The sequence below is a fragment of the Carassius auratus genome, unplaced genomic scaffold (assembly GCF_003368295.1).
Source record: "Carassius auratus strain Wakin unplaced genomic scaffold, ASM336829v1 scaf_tig00215723, whole genome shotgun sequence".
NCBI classification, from domain to species: Eukaryota; Metazoa; Chordata; class Actinopteri; order Cypriniformes; family Cyprinidae; genus Carassius; species Carassius auratus.
This window is the reverse complement of record NW_020528212.1, coordinates 508,203-527,386: the sequence shown is the minus strand read 5'-3', so window position 1 is coordinate 527,386 and position 19,184 is coordinate 508,203. Positions and strand designations below refer to the sequence as shown.

Genomic DNA, 19,184 nt, shown 5'->3' with positions numbered 1-19,184 from the left:
CAGCCAATTATTTGACTCCAGCCTTAGTCCATTCCTTGTGAAGTTCACTCAAATTCTTGAATTTATTTTGTTTGACAGTTCTCTTGGTTGGTTTTGCATCTTTTTCCTTCCACTCAAAATTCTGTTAACATGCTTGGATACAGCACTCTGTGAACAGCCAGCTTTTTTGGCAGATTGGTATGTCACCATATTCTAATTTGTAAAACTGTATTCTGATTTGTTGAGATAGTGAATTGGTGGGTTTTTGTTAACTGTGAGCCAAAACCATCACAATTAAAAGAACCAAAGACTTAAACTACTTCAGTCTGTGTGCACTGAATTACTGAAAACAATGAACTTTTCCACGACATTCTAATTTACTGAGACACACCTGTACTTATATAAAGACTTATCACAAGACTCATTCAACTAACCCTGTTAAAACGGGGTCAGGACCAGTCCAGAATGGCCACAGACCAGGAAAACTTTTCACTTTCTGAGTCAGGTTTTTTTTCTCCGTATTGTTCATTAGATCATCTTTGACCATCAGCCACTCCACAAAGATGAGCAAATCAATCTTGGCATTTCATATGGTGCAAATTACCTTATAATCTAGATTAATTATACTTTTAAACAAAATCTGATTCATAAAGCTTCACAAAGCTTTGGTTTTCGATGAGCGGTTACTTCAAATGTTTCCGAACTGGCTATTGACTTAATGCAATTAAACTGAGTTATTTCTTTAGCCCATGCATAGGATATATGAAAATAAACAGGAAGACTACAAAAGTGTGCAATAAATGCTGTATATCAGCCCTTAATTGTGTGCTGCTGCTGCTGCTGCAACATGTTATGTATATCAAAGTTGTAAATTTGAATAATCTGCTGCAGTGGGTGTTTCGCCTTCAAATTAAAGAGAAGATCCTATTTTTGTAAAACCCGAGTCTTAGACTTGTTTCGGTCTCAGCCTCATTTGTACTCGGTCTTGTCTCAGTCTCTAAAAGGACTCAGGATTTTATTTCAAGACCAGTCAAGACCACGACTGTAACACTTCCTGCTGTGTAAGTGTAATCAATAACTTATTTCTAATTTGATTTATTTAGCTACTGCTGAGCCCATTTAAAATTAAATGGGAAATTGGGTAAAAAAAAAAAAAAAGCTTCTTCAAAATGAATGCAAATGCACAAAAACATTTGAGATGATTACAAATATATATATATATATATATATATATATATATATATATATATATATATATATATATATATATATATATATATATATATATATATATTTGTATGAGAACTAGTTTTAATCTTATTTTAAAAAAGGAGAAAAAAAAATGAAAGTGCTTTTTCAGCAACAAAAATATTTCCTAACAAAGTCCTGCACAGTGGTGATTCATAATCAGATAAATAAGCTGCTTTTAATGAATCAGTTTATCTTGGTCTTGTCTTGGTCTCGACCACATCTATCTAAATCAGTGATACTGGCCTTCATTTAAATAGATGCTATTAAACAATTATACTGTGTTTTTATTATTTAGTTTTATATATATAAATATAGTTTTAATATTACACATTTTAATGTTAGGTGCAATTTATCCCTATTAATTACAGAAATAAATGTGTGATTAGTTATTTTTCAGTTATTGACATGACTAGTTTAAAGAAAACTGACAAAGTGTGACTTTCATTCATTCACTCATTCAAGCAATCATTCAACAGGAAAGGTTTTAACTTTATTAACACTCTTAATTTTTTATGTAATTTTTTTTAGCATAGATGTATTATACAACATATTAAAATTCAACTAAGTTATTGTCTAAATTTAACCACGTGATTTGTGTTTTTAATTATATACTGCATTGTGGTGCACTTTGAGATGAATCTCAGATTCATCAAATGTGTGTCGGTCAAGTTGTGAAATCTTCAACCTTGCAGTACTTTAACAATGTTTTATTTCTAATCTTCAAAGTTATAACAAGTAAAATGTTTTATGGTTTAATTAAAAATGGCTAAATCAAACCATACAGTAATTTGGTTGATAAAAGTAGATTGCTCTTGCTGATTAAAGACAGCAACTGATTCTGGGTTAAAAGTTTTATTAACAGAGGTGGTGAAGTCATTACATAAATTGCATTTACAACACACCTGTTTAATTATGAAAGACATGTTCATCTTAAAAAAAAAACAAAAAAACAAAACAAAACAAAAAACAGGTGAAAGCTATACACAAGTGTCTAATTTGTACAGGTGTTTAGGCCTATGATCAACACAAGCAAGCACATGTCATAGGATTTCTGTGGTCAGTAATATCTCTTATGACTCTATCTCTCTCTCCTCTCCACCTGTAGCTGGTGTGTGGTTGTCCTGGGGCTGCCGTCTCCTCATCCAGGTGGATGCTGCACACTTGCTGGAGGTTTCGGAAAGACACCCCCCCACCCCCACATGATTGTAAAGTGCTTTGGGTTTACAACAATACACAAATAAGCGCTATATAAAATGCATCATACATTCATCTAAAACCTGTTATAAATTCCTATATGAACAGCAAATGTCAAATAGAGATTTATACTCCACAAACAAACTCAGTGAAGTCAGTCTAAATGATGGGAGAAGAAACATACTTCCAAATCAATGGGACCAGACTGTTTAAACCCACTGCAGAATTGGCCATTCAATAATGACACGTTTTTAATATGAGTAGAATATCCACCAACATGATCTTTTTTCAAAAGCCTTTATCTGTGAAACGTTTCATTAGGTTGTGTTTGGTCTGATTACCTTTGATTATCTTGATGCAACAAGTGTGGATTTCAGGAACAGTTTGTAGTGAAACTTTAAAACTGGAAAAATAATGTAACATTTGCATCACATAGTATACGTGTTATTAGTGTTTGTTTGTTTTTTTTGCATTTGATTAACAATTACAGTGATAATGTACACATTCCTTCGGTCACCATACAGTACACACCCACCATTCACTGCATCGAGAGAGAGAGAGAGAGAGAGAGAGAGAGAGAGAGAGAGAGAAAGAGGTTAATTCTGCGGACGTTTCTCCATGTCTTCATGCAATAGTGGCCTCATATATATAACATGAGACAATAAAAGTCTTCCCCATTAGAAGAGCTTCTTCAAACTAGGAAGAAAATAACAGGCAAAAAGTGCAAGTAGCAAACTCCGATTGTTAACAGATACATTAATTACAAACAAACAGCTTCTCCACGGCAACTGGTTGTCATGCACTTCCATGTGACAGCTTTTTTAAGGAGAAAAAAGTTAAAAAGTTGTTCTTTAAAAAAAAAGAGTCTTATTATTGTTTGTTATTTTTCACATTACAGTCGCACAATACAGTGAGCAAGTTATATACAGGCTAAACAAAATAGGCTACCTCTGGCAAATCAGTGGCTGCAATCGTTGAATAGACATATAACACAGAAAACAATTTATAAAATTTTTTGCACAAACGAACAATTATATACTAAGCTTTGTTCGAAGCTGAAACGTAACGTGAAAAGTTAAAAACATTTTCAGAGTCGCTTTAACGCGAAACAGGAAACTCGTGAATATTTTGTGCATGCTCCGCCCAGTGAAACCAAACTCACCAAACATCGACAATTTCACAACAGCGGACCTGTCGACGAGGAAGTGCCAAGATGGCTCCGAGTGGACTAAAAGCGATCGTAAACGAGAGTAAGTTTGATTTAATCACGCAATACGGCACTTAAAACGCATGCTGTCCATGTAGCAAATGTTTCAGAGCTTACATAATGATATAAGTTATGAATATGCCTGTTCTGATGTAGACTCATAGAAACAGGTGTACAGTGAGTGCTTGATAACTTACGTCTCAATAGACCAAACTTCCGTGTGAAGCTGTGCACAAACTTTAACTTCTGCTTAGTACACCTTCAGCAAGGTTTAACAACTTTACTAAACACTTTTACAGTCTCAGAAATGTCTTTTGTGGTAATGGAAGGAACAATAGACTTGTTCTTGCAGCGCATTGTTTAATTTATGGTGTGTCATTTGCGGTCTTGTGATCATTCTCACGCTGGACACAATAAAAACACAGGAAATTACTGTTTTTTTTTCTGTACCTATTTAGACCATGCACAACACCCTTCACAATATTAATATTGTTACATTATTACACTTTGAATAATTATTACATTTCACCAGGCCTATGTTTTGTTCCATTCTATCGTAAGCGTCTATATGCCAAGATTTCTAATCCCTTTTTTATTATTTTTAATTTGACCATATGCAACCCTGGACCACAAAAACAGTCATAAGGGATATTTTTTCTAAAAATTGAGAAAGCGTCATCTGAAAGGTGAATAAATAATCCGCCTGTATCAAATTTTCCTGTTGCGATTTATTGCTAATGCTTTTATCACGGTATACGGTATATCGCAGTATTGAAATTTAGTTTTAAAAAAGTGGTCATAATATAACATAATACAGTGTAACCTGTTAAATAACTTTTTTCCTATAACAAAAATAACTGAACGTTTAAATGCCATAAAGCAATACAGAAAAATATGTAAAAGGTAAAAGTTTTACACAGATTAAAGTGCAAAAGACCCATAGGTATCACTTTACAATAAGACCAATAAGATTAGTTAACCTTTGGTTAACCATTAGCTACATTTGCTACAGAAGTTATTAATCTTTGTAAAAAAAAACAAAAAAACAAAAAAAAAATACAAGTCTTTTCAAATTCAAGGTTAGCTCATTTAAATAACACAGTTGCAACTTTCAATTTTGTGTTATATACGAGCGGCAACCTCCCGAAGTGACTAAAACTGTAATTCATAGACTGGCCGCTTGAGGCTGGCTGCAAAAGAGAGTCAATCCCATAGACTCCACATGTTAAAATGCCCAACTTTACAGCAGAAAATAACATGTTTACAGCCTGGTGCAAAAAATGATTTTGGTCTATATAGCTAGTTTTACCCTTCATGACAACTGTGAGGGGGTGAATATTTTTTATAACTCATCCTTTTTAATTATATCAAGTCTTAAAGTTCTGTATAATTAAGGGCGTGGCCACTTGAGTGACAGGTGGTTTGCCGCTGCTGACACTGCCGTCGCGCTAGGTCGGTGTGGGCGGCCCACTCCACACATTTTTGGTTTAAAAAACTCTCTTCGGAAACCTATGGGTGACGTCACGGACACTACATCCATGTTTTTATACAGTCTGTGGTTATATGTTGGAATCAGGGCCGTCGCTAGTGGGGTGACAGGTGGTGACGATTATAGGGGCCCACGGCTGAGGGGGGGCCCACTGTGATCTCAAGCTGCTGGCTGAGGCCAGCCTGAAAAGACGCTTAGGACAGCTGACGGGACGTCATCACGAAAGCTGCTGGTGTCTTTCATGTTAATCCAAGAAAATGAAAGATATAAAATCAGTCTCTGCTCTTGACTGACTTCTCTTGATTACTTTGTAGTTTTAACAAAAATGTATCCACAGTTAAACCAAAAAATATTCTGACACCAGATATAATCCTTTATATTGTTTTACTAGTGGGTGCAAGACACTATAGTTCACTGTATAAGTGAACTTTTGTATAGTTCATTGTATAAGTGAAATGTATAAAGTGAACATATTATATCCAAAAATTATTCATACTGTAGACTACAAGTGAAATTAATAAAAAAAAAAAAAAAACATTTGGGACACAAAATTATTCAGAGACTTTGACCTCACCATGTTTTGCTTGCATGTTTTTTTTCTTTAATTGCTAATGCAACCCTTTCACACCACAGACAACTAAATTTAGCATTGCTTGGTAATTGTTCAACAAAGTATTTATAGTTGTGTAAATATTGTCATAAGTTGTCTGAAGTTTTGGTTGATTTTTATCCATTTCATATCTTTATATCAAATTTATCTGACATTATCAAGATGAATTTGTTCCGACACAGTTTAACTCCGAATTCTTGTCATATCTTATTACCAATTTGTAAACTATAGCAAATAAACTGTAATAATGTGAGAAATGTTGAAGGTGTCTGAATAAATTTTGGTTTGATTGTAGATTTAATTTGACATTGAAGACTATGCAGTGCTATTTTACATTAGATTTTTCGGTTTCTGTACCTGGACACCAACAAACTTGAAAAAAACTTAAACATTGTGAAAATAGCACAAAAAGCCTAAATAAATAGAATGTACATACAAATTTAACAATTTCTAGGGCATGTTGTAGTAAAGTTTGAAAATAAATGGCCTATTTGGTCTAAATATTTAAGTATGTGGCGCTGTGATGAACAGAATAGTGAATCCACAAAATCTGAATGACTGTATAGCGCATCTGCTTTATTTATGAGGTTTCCAGGTTATGGGCTGCATTTTCTGCAGTTTAGCACCATCTGCCGTCAGAGAGTGAATGTGCTTTCATTCAGCTTGCCTCTCATGTGTTCCCCCATGTGATTCTCATGCATGCATTTGTCATATATAATTATTCACGGTATTTTGTAGTGCCCACGATAACAATATTGTGCTTATTCATTACCATGGTATATCTCATTACCGAATACCGGCACGTCTACTTTCCATTGATGTATGGTTTGTTAGGATGGGACAATATCTGGCTGATATACAACTATCTGAAAACCTGGAATCTGAGGGTGCAAAAAAAAAAAAAAAAAACATTGAGAAAATCGACTTTTTTATAAAGCTGTTTTTATATATTTATTGTACAAAACATCTTCATGGAACATGATTTTTACTTCATATTCTAATGATTTTTATTTTGCCATAAAAAAAGAAAAATGTCTAATTTTGACCCTATTTTTGGATATAGGGTCACAAATAACAGTAATTGTATTTGGCTGAGAATTTTTGCAGGCTCATGCACAATACGTTTGTGAAATCTATCCATCCATCCATCCATCTTAAATAAACTTTATTTAACCAGGGATGTAATTTTGAGAACCAAATCTCAATATCAGTCTCTTCTTTATTTCTTATTTCTGGTAGTCCTCGTTCTAAAGCAAATAGCCCAGAAAGATATTTAACCTGCTCTAAAAGACTAATGCTCAACACCATAAGGCTCAATGTCATTGTAAATGCCATAAATGCTTTCACCGCTGATGTTGATGTTCTCTAACTACATTGTTGATCTCATTTGACTGTAGAAATCCTGAGCGGTGTCATCAAGAGTGTGAAGAAGGATGGGGAATGGAAGGTGATCTTGGTACCGCAGTGTAAAGTTTTACTCTCTTCGTTCGGACTCCTCATAATCTGGTGTATTGTGTGTATGTAGGTGCTCATCGTGGATCACATCAGTATGCGGATTCTGTCCTCTTGCTGTAAAATGTCTGACATCATGGCAGAGGGCATTACAAGTGAGTATATTTCTTTTTTTTTTTCTTAACAGGTTCAGTATGTGGTAGTGTGATTCTCACAAGGTTTCGCTGTGAAACACTTTTCAATATAAAGATGACAGAGTGTCAGAAATGGAAGTGTGAAAGGTGTTTTTTGTTTTAAAAACTAGGCTGTCAGCAGTTGCAAAGTTTCCATTGTGCCAAATAGATTTTTGTTGCAAAATTTGTCAGTGTTGCTGCCCTTCAATGGTTGGCTCATCAACCATTACGAAAAATCTTGAATTAAGAAAACCAGATGTGAGCTCTCCTGTTTCCTTCACAGTCGTGGAGGACATAAACAAGCGGAGGGAGCCGATCCCTAGTCTGGAGGCCATTTATCTCATCTCTCCTGGGCCAAAAGTGAGCGCTCTTGACTACCCACATCTCACAGTTGAAGTGTTAATATAATGTCTAGTGTTCTCTAAATATATTTTCGTTAACACTCACTGTCTTATGTAATGATTTCAATGATCTCATTTCTGTTTTTCCAGTCAATTCAATCTCTAATTGGGGATTTCAAAGACTCAGTCTTCACATACAAGGCAGCACACATCTTCTTTACGGACAGTAAGACAATAAGTTTTCCATTTGCTTTGATGTTTTTCTTTTGAAGACCGTGCATCATGGTTGCCCGATGTGTATGATCTGGATTTGTGTAGTTATTGTATCTCTGTTCATCCTGCATTCAGCTTGTCCTGATGGGCTTTTTGCCGAGCTTGGGAGGTCGAGGGTTTCCAAGGCCATCAAAACCCTGAAAGAAGTCAATGTGGCTTTCATACCATATGAGTCGCAGGTGCGTGGTAGCATTGCAGGCACGTACAGTAACTACCATTCAAAGGTTTGGGGGCGGTAAGATTTTTAAATGGTTTTGAAAGTCTTTTATGCTCACCAAGGCTGCATTTGATCAAAAATACAGTAAAACAGTAAAATGTTATTATTATCATATAAAATAAAAATATCCCATTGTAATATATTTTGAAAGCTAACTTATTCCTTTGATATAAATTTCAGAATTCCTTCAGAAATTCATTCTGATATGCAGATTTGATTTTCAAGTAATATTTCTTATCAATTTTGAAAACATGCATTTGCTGTTTTTTTGTTTTTTGGTGGAAATCATCATGTGTGTGTGTATATATATATATATATATATATAATTAAATGCATCCTTGCTGAATAAAAGTTTTTATTTCTTAAAAAAAAATCTTACTGACCCCAAATGTTTGAATGTGATGTGAGTTTTGCATTAGGTTTTACACTGTCTTAAAAAAATCCGAATCTAGTTGTTTTCGACACCCTTTGTTTTTGTTGCAGGTGTTTACTCTGGACAACCCCAGCTCCTTCCACACTTTCTACAGCCCAACTCAGACTAATCTAGATGACAGGGCCAGGATGATGGAGGCCATGGCCGAGCAGATCGCCACACTCTGTGACACACTGAAGGAGTACCCAGCCATCCGCTACCGCCAGTACTGACGCCCCTTCACTTGACTCTACTTGTAGTTTTTTGGGGTAATGTGGTTTGTTTGAAGTGTAAACCTAATATGTTTCTCTAAGGGGCCCAAAGGAGAATTTCACCCTGGCTGAGATGGTGATGGACCGTCTGAATGCACATAAAGCAGACAATCCCAGTATGGGAGAGGTGAGATGTCAGGATATTTATGATGCATAAATAGTTTTAATGTTTGTTTTATAAACATCCTCTGTCTTGTCACACATATACTTCAAACTTTCTTCAGTTTAAATGGACACTTAACTGCTGTGTCATTTCTTACTCTGGTTTCCAGACTATTCTCTCTTCTCTCTGTGTTTTTTCCTCTTCTCCTCTGTCAGCTGGTATTTTCCTAAGCTTCAGGTGGGTGTCAATGCAAATCTTTTTTCTTTTTTTTTTTTTTACTGTGCTCTGCTGGATCTATGTTCTTCTTACTACTTTTTTTTATTTTTACTTCTAACCTCTCATCTGTTTTCCCTCGGATCCTTCCTTTCATTTGCTGACATTTCAGAATATTTGTCCATTCTTCAGCTGCAGCCTCCAGAGCTTGTTCCAATCAGCTTTAGTAAAATAAATAGCAATAGGAAAGTAAAGAATATAAATGGTAAACAAAAATAGCCTCTTAAAACCCCCAGTGAACAAGCCTAAGCTGACAGAAGTGAAAAAGAAGTCCCCAGGATGTCTAAGTAGATGAGGAAGGAACCAAGAGAGGAAGCAAGACTCATCTGGGGAAAACCTCACTGACATCAGACATTGCATTAACCAGAAAATGTCCAGTTTGTTTAAGTATAAAAGATGTCACTTGACAGTTGGACTTTTTTTACAAGTTAAAAACGTTATATAGTTATTGTCCAACCTGTTAGATCATAAAAAGCTGGTGACGGCTGTCATTACAATACAAGAAACAACAACACACAATGGCTATTTCTTCTCGTTGGTGACATTTCTTAAAGACACTGACTAATGAATTAAGTGACTATTGACTATTTTGTGGTCTATGCGGTTTATAAACAAAAAAAAACAACTAAAAAAAATGTTGTTATAAAATACAACATATGTGAGTTAATTTTGGACCCTGACTATTAATTATCATTCAAAGGTTTGGGGTCACTAAGATTTCTTTTAGTTTTCTTTAAAAGAAATGGATACTTTAATTCAGCAGTAATGCATTAAAGTGATCAGAAGTGATAACATTTATAATGTTACAAAAGATTTTATGTCAAGTAAGTGCTGTTCTTTAAACTTTCAGTACTTCAGAGGATCCTAGAAAGTTTCTACAAAACACACACATACACATATAACATGTATCCATTTCAATGGATAATAATACAAATGTTTTTGTTTTTTTTATACCACAAATCTGCATATTTGAATAAAGGATCATGTGACACTGAAGACTGGAGTAATGATGCTGGATATTCAGCTTTACATTACAGGAATAAACTACATATTAAAATGTATTCTAATAGAAACCAGTTATTTATACTATTGCACAATATTAAAGTTTTCCCTGTGATTTTCAACACACAAATGTAGCCTTAATGAGCATGAGAGACCTCTTACAAAAAATGTAAAAATCTTACCAACACCAAACTGTTTTATTTTATTATTATTATACATTAAAAAGAAAAATATCAAAAAATATTTTTGGAAGATATTGGCTCTATATAGTAAAAGTGACAGACAAGCTTATTAAGCAGACGTCTAATTACGTCTGACATTGAAACTCGTCTAACACACTGATGCATTTCCCTGGTTTGTTTGTTTTAAAAAAAAAACTCACTTTAAGAAACTACAATTGCATTTGATCTTCCTGTGCAGGGCACGGATAAAGCTCGCTCCCAGCTGCTTATAGTGGACCGTGGACATGATCCCATCTCTCCAATCCTGCATGAGCTGACCTTTCAGGCTATGGCCTACGATCTGCTAGACATCGAACAAGACATTTACAGGTGTGTGCAAGTCTGCGTTTCCAGAAAGCTCTTTATTTCCTATCATAATAATTCAGGAGGGTCCATTTTACTCTGGTTGTGAGCAGTTAATCAGAGCAGTGGTGTACGAAAACATTACTGGAAGTCTAGGAGTTGTTGCTTATTGTTGGCAGGTATCAGACGACAGGGATCGGAGAGGCTCGAGAGAAGGAAGTGTTGCTGGACGAGGACGATGAGCTGTGGGTGCAGCTGCGGCACATGCACATAGCAGACGTCACCAAGTAAGAGCAGCTCTACCTTCATGTGTCTCTGCTGGCCTTCTGTGCTGAGATCTTCTGCTCTGTTTTAGGAAGGTGACGGAGCTGCTACGCACCTTCTGTGAGAGTAAGAGGATGAACACAGACAAGGTACACAAGCATTCTCTGACCACTACTAGTCAGGTCCTGTGGCTCAGCGGTAGAGCATTGTGTTAGCAGCGCAAGTTTGTGGGATCAATCTCCAGGAAACGCACATACTGACAAAAATAATGTATAGCCTGAATAAGTTGCTTTGGAAAAAAAAGCGTCTGCTAAATGCGTGAATATAAATGTAAATGCACTACTGATGCGCTACACATGCATCTGTGTCATACAGAAGTTCAGATTAGTTTGTGCCGACAATTTAAAAACGGCGCTTCTTAAGATGCTCCATGGTTTAAAAGAATTCACATCCAAAATAAATGATTTTGTTTGCATAATAAATGTTTGTGTACTGTGTATGTTTATTTTATATATGTAAATACACATGCATGTATTTTGAAATATTTACATGCGTATATTTATATTTATATAACTTATATTATATATAAAAATATATATTTTAATATATATTCATTTTTGGTAGCACTTTATTTTACAGTCCTGTTCCTCGTGTACACACTATGTACTTACTATAGTAATTACAATAACCATGTAATAACTAGGTACTAACCCTGAACCTACCCCTAAACCTAACCCTACCCCATGTGTTACCTTGTATTACCAGAACTTTCTTAGATAAATACACTGTAAGTACACTATAAGTACATGTAAGTACACGTACTGAAAAACAAAGTGCAACCACATTTTTATATATATTGAAGTGTATACATGCATGTGTATGTGTGTTTATATGTACATAAGAAATATATACAGTACACATACATATATTATGTAAACAAAAACTTTTACTGATAATTTGACAGCACTACATATAACGTTAATTTAGACATCATGAAATTTAAAAGAGTGAATAGTAATAAGTGTGAACTGAATATAGTATTTTTTTAAGTTGTATGTTAATACAGTCTCTTGGCAATTTGTTAGTATTTTACAATTTGGCATATTCACATAAAATCCTATGATTTCATTAATGAAGGATATGTTTATGGCTGGGGTTAGGTTTTTATTTTATTTTTAATGATTCTCATTGTACGATTTAAGATGAAATCACCACCACCTAAAATAATGACATTTTCATTGGTTTATTGCAATTTAATGAATGCAATTAGCTGTACTTTACTCACGTTCAGCTGAACGCAAGTACATCTGTAATAATAATTAATAATAATAATGCATAATGATTTAAAACGTACTTTAATGTAAATTTTAAAATCTGACGTTATATACAGATTGTGTACGTGACATTGTATTTTATGAATATAATATCCGTAAATTTTAAAGTACACTATGAACGCCTTGACTTCCAATGTACAGAAGGAAATGGAAGTAAGCTGGGACCATCAACCGTTTGATTACCATCTTTTTCAACATAAATTTACTATCAAACTCTGTTTTGTTCCTAATTCATACTCCTCCATCCCTCAGGCCGAGATTAAAGATCTGTCTAAGATCCTGAAGAAGATGCCACAGTACCAGAAAGAACTGAGCCTGGTACGTCTTCTCATATAACACGTCTTCCTTTTCCCCTTAAAGTCTTCATCTCAAGGTGTCTGAATCTTTTTGTGTGTGTTCTGGACAGTACTCTACCCATCTGAACCTCGCTGATGCCTGCATGAAGAAGTTCAAGAACTTAGTAGACAAGCTTTGTGAGGTGGAACAGGTCAGTGCTTCCTGGTTTGGATTCAGACCCAGATCTGATCCCTTCTGAAGCATTATTTCAGTTTATGAATTTAATAAATGTTAGTGATAGGATCAACATCATTAAAACACAATTTATACTGTTTAATGGGTCGAGTTCAGAGGGTCCGTAACGATCTTTCCTTTTGTCTAAGCTGCTTATTGTAAATGTATGCAACAGCTTGCGTGCTGAACTTTGACCTGTCGAAGTAAAATAATGCACAGGAAGCTGTTGCATAATCTTTGTAAGTACCAACAACATGGCTAGACATTGTACAGCCATCTCCATGTTTTATCTATAGCAGATGGAGGGTTTTAAGTTTAACTAAGTGCATTGCTGTGTGTGGATGTATTATAACCAGCTGGTCACGACTGGACATGACTGCGGCTGATGCAGTCCTTTACGTGCCATATTTATAGCACTTTGTGTCCTGTTGATGGATAATCTCAACTACTTCCTATTTTGATAGACTCACATGCGTATGACTTAAATTTGAATTATTTTATGTAATTGTTATGTAAATATCTACCTCAACATCTGCCTCTGACTAATGGCAGGTTCCAGGTTTTTTAACAAAATAAATAAATTACTTTAAAAGTTTAAAAACCTTTCAAACATTTCTGGGGCAGTAAGATTTTTTTTTTAAAGAAACTGTTACTATTTTTTTTTGTACTTTTATTCAGCAAAGATATATTAAATTGGACAAATGTGACCGTAACGATGACAGAAGTAAAAAAAATAAAATAAAAAAATGCGGTTTCTATTTTGAAATTTTTACTGATGTTGGCAAACGATTAATTGCATCCAAAATAAGTTTTTGTTTACATAATATGTGAGCGTGTACTGTAAATTTATTATGTATATATAAATACAAACACATGCATTTATATATTAAGAAAAAAATTATTTGTATATTAAATATATTTATATATAATATAAATATAAATCTATACATGTAAATATTTTCTATATATATATATATATATATATATATATATATATATATATATATATATATATATCTATAGATATATATCTATAGATATATATCTATAGATATATATATAGATATATAGATATATAGATATATATAAATAGATATACACAGTACACACAAATTTTGTAAACAATTTTCTTTTCTTTTGGATGATTAATCGTGATTAATCATTTGACAGCACAAATTTTTACAGATGTTTTTTTTCTTTGGTTAAATAAATGTAACAAGACATTTGTTTTAAAAACTTTCAAAATCGTACCAACCACACACATTTTGTTAATATGAACACGACAATGTTGGACTTTGTCAGACCATTTTTACAGGATTTTTCATATCTGTATGATATGACTGGAGCCTCCATTGCTTCAGAGTCTGAAGACTGAACACATTGTTTGAGGGATCATTCACGACCTCAAAAAGCAGTGTACAATGAAGCATTATGAATTAAAATAGTCAATAAACCTTTCCTCTGTAGGACTTGGCCATGGGAACAGATTCTGAGGGGGAACAGATCAAAGACGCTATGAAGAGTATCGTCCCTGTTCTGCTCAACACCGAGATCAAACCCTACGACAAAATCCGCATCATACTGCTGTACATTTTCCATAAGAAGAAGGGTATGAACACTTGCATTTATGAATGACTTCATTTAAGACTGCTTAATGAAATAAATGGACGTGAGTCTTTCGTTACACACAGGCATTGGTGAAGAGAACCTCACAAAACTCATTCAGCACGCAAACGTGCAGCAGGACAAGAACATAATCACCAACCTGCAGCACCTGGGCTGCCCCATCATTACTGGGGTAAGATGAGACGCTCAGACGTCTGAGGATGGGCCCTTGTGCAGTCTGCAGATGTCTTTCTTTATTTCCTTATGTCTTTCCTTTCCTTATTCATGAACATAGGAGTTATACTGATTTTCTTCATAGGAAATAACTGTCCAGGCACCGGTGTAGGCCTAAAGATCAATACGTTATTGAATTACTGACGTATTCTCTGTCTTGTCTTTCAGGGCGCTAATGCTGGTAAGACTCTGCCTGACAGGAAGGAGCGCACAGAATCCACGTATCAGCTCTCCCGGTGGACACCCGCCCTTAAAGATGTGATGGAGGTCAGGAAACACTGGCAGTAATAGCTTTATAATCATGTTTAGAATGTCATTATTCTCATTTAAATTCCTTTGGCTCTGCAGAATATCATTGATGACAAGTGTGACAGGAAGCAGTGGCCGTTTCTGTCTGATCCTGCCCCAGTCACCACCACAACCACAGACACCACAGTCGGGTACCAGCACTGCTCACAGCCGCACAGACTCTAGAGACATTTCTGATCCAACCCATTATTTACACATTATTATGCAGCTGTTGTACTGTCAGTTTCTAGACTTCTCGAGTAAACAGTCACCTGACCTGACAATACTGAATAAATATTGATAAACAATATTTAGGTTGAAGAAGATTTTTGGGGACATGCAAATACACTGATTTTCCAATGAAAAGCAAACATTGTTAATGTTCTATTTTAGAATTGTTTTGCATTACTAATTGAACACTCTAAACAATGTGGCTAATTTCATTACTTTTTAAAATTCTATTACTATTAAGTACAGAAAGGGATTAGGGCCAAGCAATAATAATAAAAAAAAAAAAAAACATCTTGAGATTAAAGTCATTAAATGTTAAATTATCATGGTTCGAGAAAAAAAAACTTTAAATTTTGAGGGGAAAAAATTAGAAAATGTTGAGAATAACTTAATTAAATTACGTGAAAAAAGACGTTAAATTGCAAGAAAAAAGTCTAAATAAAATGTTGATAATAAACTCATTAAAGGTTTATGAGAAATATGAGTAATAATCACTTTAATCTAGCTTGCGCTCACATTTTTAAAACAGAAACAGTTCCCGGGAGCATGACGTATGAGGTCAGCGCTGCGCATTCGCCGGTGAGTCGTGAAAACCAACGTTTGTTAACAGGAGCAAAGGAAGTAAAGTTTCCTTACTTTAGCAAAGGAACCCCAGTCTGCTCTTGGCTTATATCGAAATCCTCCAACATTCTTCTTTACAAATCCTCATTTTGTACTTCTAATTAGTGACCCTTATTTTGTTCTGATCTCTCCCGTGCTTTCGTTTGCGTCACTTCTGAGCAGCGCATGCGCAACGCTGGCCTCATACATCATTCCCCCAGAACTGCTTCATTTACAAATGCGAAAACAAGCTAGATTCAAGTGATTATTATGTTTTGAACATTACGAAAACACACTGATTCGTTATAGGAGGCCTGTGTTCACCCCCCAGAGCCACGTGAGACACTTTTCTTTTTTAATGGATGAGTTTTTAATTCAACTTCTTTGGGACCGATTCAGTGCAACATCTGTGTGCCATTAAACTGCTTGAAAGATTAAAGCATTCTTTTTTAATAACTGCAATTCCAATTGAAATTCGTCTAAAAGAGTCTAGGATTACTAGGGTGAGTAATTTATGGATTAATTTTAATTTTTTGATAAACTAACCCTTTAAATTACGAGAAAAAAAGTTGTTTAATTTTAAGAGAAAAAAATAAATAAATGTAAATAACATGGTGAAAATAAACTCATTAAATTACAAGAAAAAAATCTCATTACATTTCAAGCAAAAGGTCAAGTATTAACACACTTGTGTCATGTTCATATCATCTCATTGGATGGTGTTATCCAGTGTCTGCAGTGAGGTGTACACTGAGGAAACTTGTTAAACTTGCTTTTCTTCCTTTTCTCATCACATATCAAATCAGAAAATTGAAAATCAATTGCTTAACGAGTGTTTAATAATAATGTATTACTTAGGTGTAGTGTTACTATGGTAAATCCATTGTAAATATGAATTTGTGGATTGAAAAGTATTCTACCTGCATTGTTGCCACACAGTGTTTCTCCTGTTTTCCATTTATTATTGCTTGGCCCTAATTCTCTTCTGTAATTAAGAATTGGACACACACCGAGCACAAATTAAGAATGAACCATGAACGGAATCTTTTTTGCTCTAAACTGTTGAGGTTTCAAAGCTACAAATGACGAGATGCTTTGCACGTGGTCTGACGTTACTGTCCAATCCTATTACAGCAGCGCACGGTTCGGACACTGGCACAAAAACAAGGCTCCCACAGAGTACCGCAGCGGCCCGCGCCTCATCATCTTTGTGATTGGTGGCATGACTCATTCAGAGATGCGCTCTGCTTATGAAGTGTCCCGGGCCACCGAGGGCAAATGGGAGGTTCTGATTGGTGAGAAGAATTGACTTCTGTTATCAGTACAGCATATATCACGTAGTTTAAAGCACAGTATTTATTTAGTGTTTTCAGAGTTGTTTATAATGTCAAACATCATTTTCTTCTGCAGGATCGTCTCACATTCTGACTCCAACCAACTTTCTGAATGACCTGAAGAATTTGGACCAGTCTGCGCCTGTTTAGCAGTACATCTCTGAAGAGATTGATTGATCCCTCTGAACTCATGTGAAACCTGATACTCTGACCAGTAAAAAGACACATTTTAGATCTTGCTTACTGATTATCTGTGGTCTTTTAAAGTAGTAATTTTAATTACACAAGCTAAACTGGTAGCATATGTGTGTATATATATATATATTAAAGCTATGGAAGACTGATGTTTAATTTAAATTATATATATATATATATATATATATATATATATATATATATATATACATATATATATATATATATATATATATATATATATATATATATATATATATATATATATATAACAATGAATGAATTAAATTATTTGAGGAGTTGTTGCCAAAAGCTTATGATTGTGCAGTTGATTAAATCTTGCCTCACATATTTTTTTGATTTGAAGACATCTGTAACAAATTATCACACTGGATTTCTGCTTTAATCATACTGCTACTGTTTTTAATCTCCAGTCAGGGTTTTGTTATATCTTCTGCCTCTGTGTTGGTGAAGGCATCAGATGTTTCATCTCAGTATAAATTATATATATTTTTGTTATTCATGCTCTGAACTTGTGCACTTTCTTCCTTTGCTGTTACGTTATATCATAGATAGGTGGATGTGGTTCACTGGGTATTTTTGCTTGTCGTCTGTTAGTGATAATAAATACATTTTGCTTATGCATATGCTTGACTATAACAAGTTTCATCTTGCTTTCTGTTTATGATAGATTAATATAGGTATACCAGTTTTTTAAAGACATAAATACTTTTATTCAGCAAGGATGCATTTATAATGTTCTATTTCAAATGCTGTCAAAAAAAATCTATACGTTTTGAACTTTCTGATCCTGAAAGGTATCACAGTTTCTACAAAAATATTAATTATTATTGTTTTCAACATGGATTTAAAAACATTTCTTAAGCAGCAAATCAGCATATAATAGTTTCTGAAGGAACATGTGACACCGAAGACTGATAAAAATTCAGCTTTGCATTACAGGAATAAATTACATGTTAAAATATATTGTAATAGAAAACGCATTTTAAATTTTAACATTTCACAATGTGACTGTTTTATTGTATTTTTGATCAAATAAATGCAGTCCTGGCTTAAAGGCACAATGTGTGATATTTAACAATATATTTACAGAGAAGCAATATAATATACATAATTATGCTTTCATAGGTGTATAAAGACATTTCTTAATGAACCGTTATGTTTCTATCACTTAAGATTGAGCTATTGTGTGAGTTTCACACATTGCACCTTTAAAGGGATAGTTCACCTAAAAATGCAAATGTGATGTTTATCTGTTTAACCCCAAGGAATCCAATATGAAAGTGACTTTGTTTCTTCAGTAGAGCACAAACTGAGAACACAGATCATTGCAGTCTGTCAGTCTTAAAATGTAAGTGGATGGGAATCAAGGCTAAAACAATAAAAAAAAACATATGCAAACAAAACTAAATTAAACCCTGCGGCTCGTGATGTCACACTGATGTGTAAAGACACAAAACAATTGGCCTGTGCAAGAAACTGAACAGTACATCACTGTTTTACCTCTGAGTCTGATGCACTGCAATGCCTGAACTGTCTGAGCGCCTTCTCAAAACACAGCCTGCAAGTGAGGCTTCTTCTTCTTCTTGCTTTACAACAGATTGCAGACTCATAAGTGCATTACTGCCACCATTCTCTCAAATGGTACAGCGATCCGCCATAAAGCAAGAAGAAAAAGAAGACGCCTCATATGTAGGCTGTGTTTTGAGGAGGTGCTCGGACAGTTCAGGCATTGCAGTGCATCAGAAAAAAACTATGTAACTACTCTTCCGATCGTTTTGTGTTTTTACACATCA

The 19,184-nt window shown here is 34.6% G+C and overlaps 1 protein-coding gene across 1 annotated transcript; it reads left to right on the top strand.

Annotated features, from left to right (window-relative positions):
* Positions 1–3,574: 3,574 nt before the first annotated feature.
* LOC113095433 (syntaxin-binding protein 2-like) lies at positions 3,575–17,532 on the top strand. Its single transcript, XM_026260959.1, has 19 exons — positions 3,575–3,674; positions 7,128–7,177; positions 7,256–7,337; positions 7,639–7,715; positions 7,847–7,922; positions 8,045–8,148; positions 8,670–8,824; positions 8,913–8,997; positions 10,669–10,799; positions 10,952–11,059; positions 11,128–11,185; positions 12,623–12,688; positions 12,777–12,857; positions 14,348–14,489; positions 14,572–14,678; positions 14,888–14,986; positions 15,068–15,159; positions 16,973–17,133; positions 17,249–17,532. Exons 1-19 carry the CDS (start codon positions 3,638–3,640, stop codon positions 17,320–17,322), a joined length of 1,785 nt encoding a protein of 594 aa, XP_026116744.1. The 5' UTR covers positions 3,575–3,637; the 3' UTR covers positions 17,323–17,532.
* Positions 17,533–19,184: the final 1,652 nt, after the last annotated feature.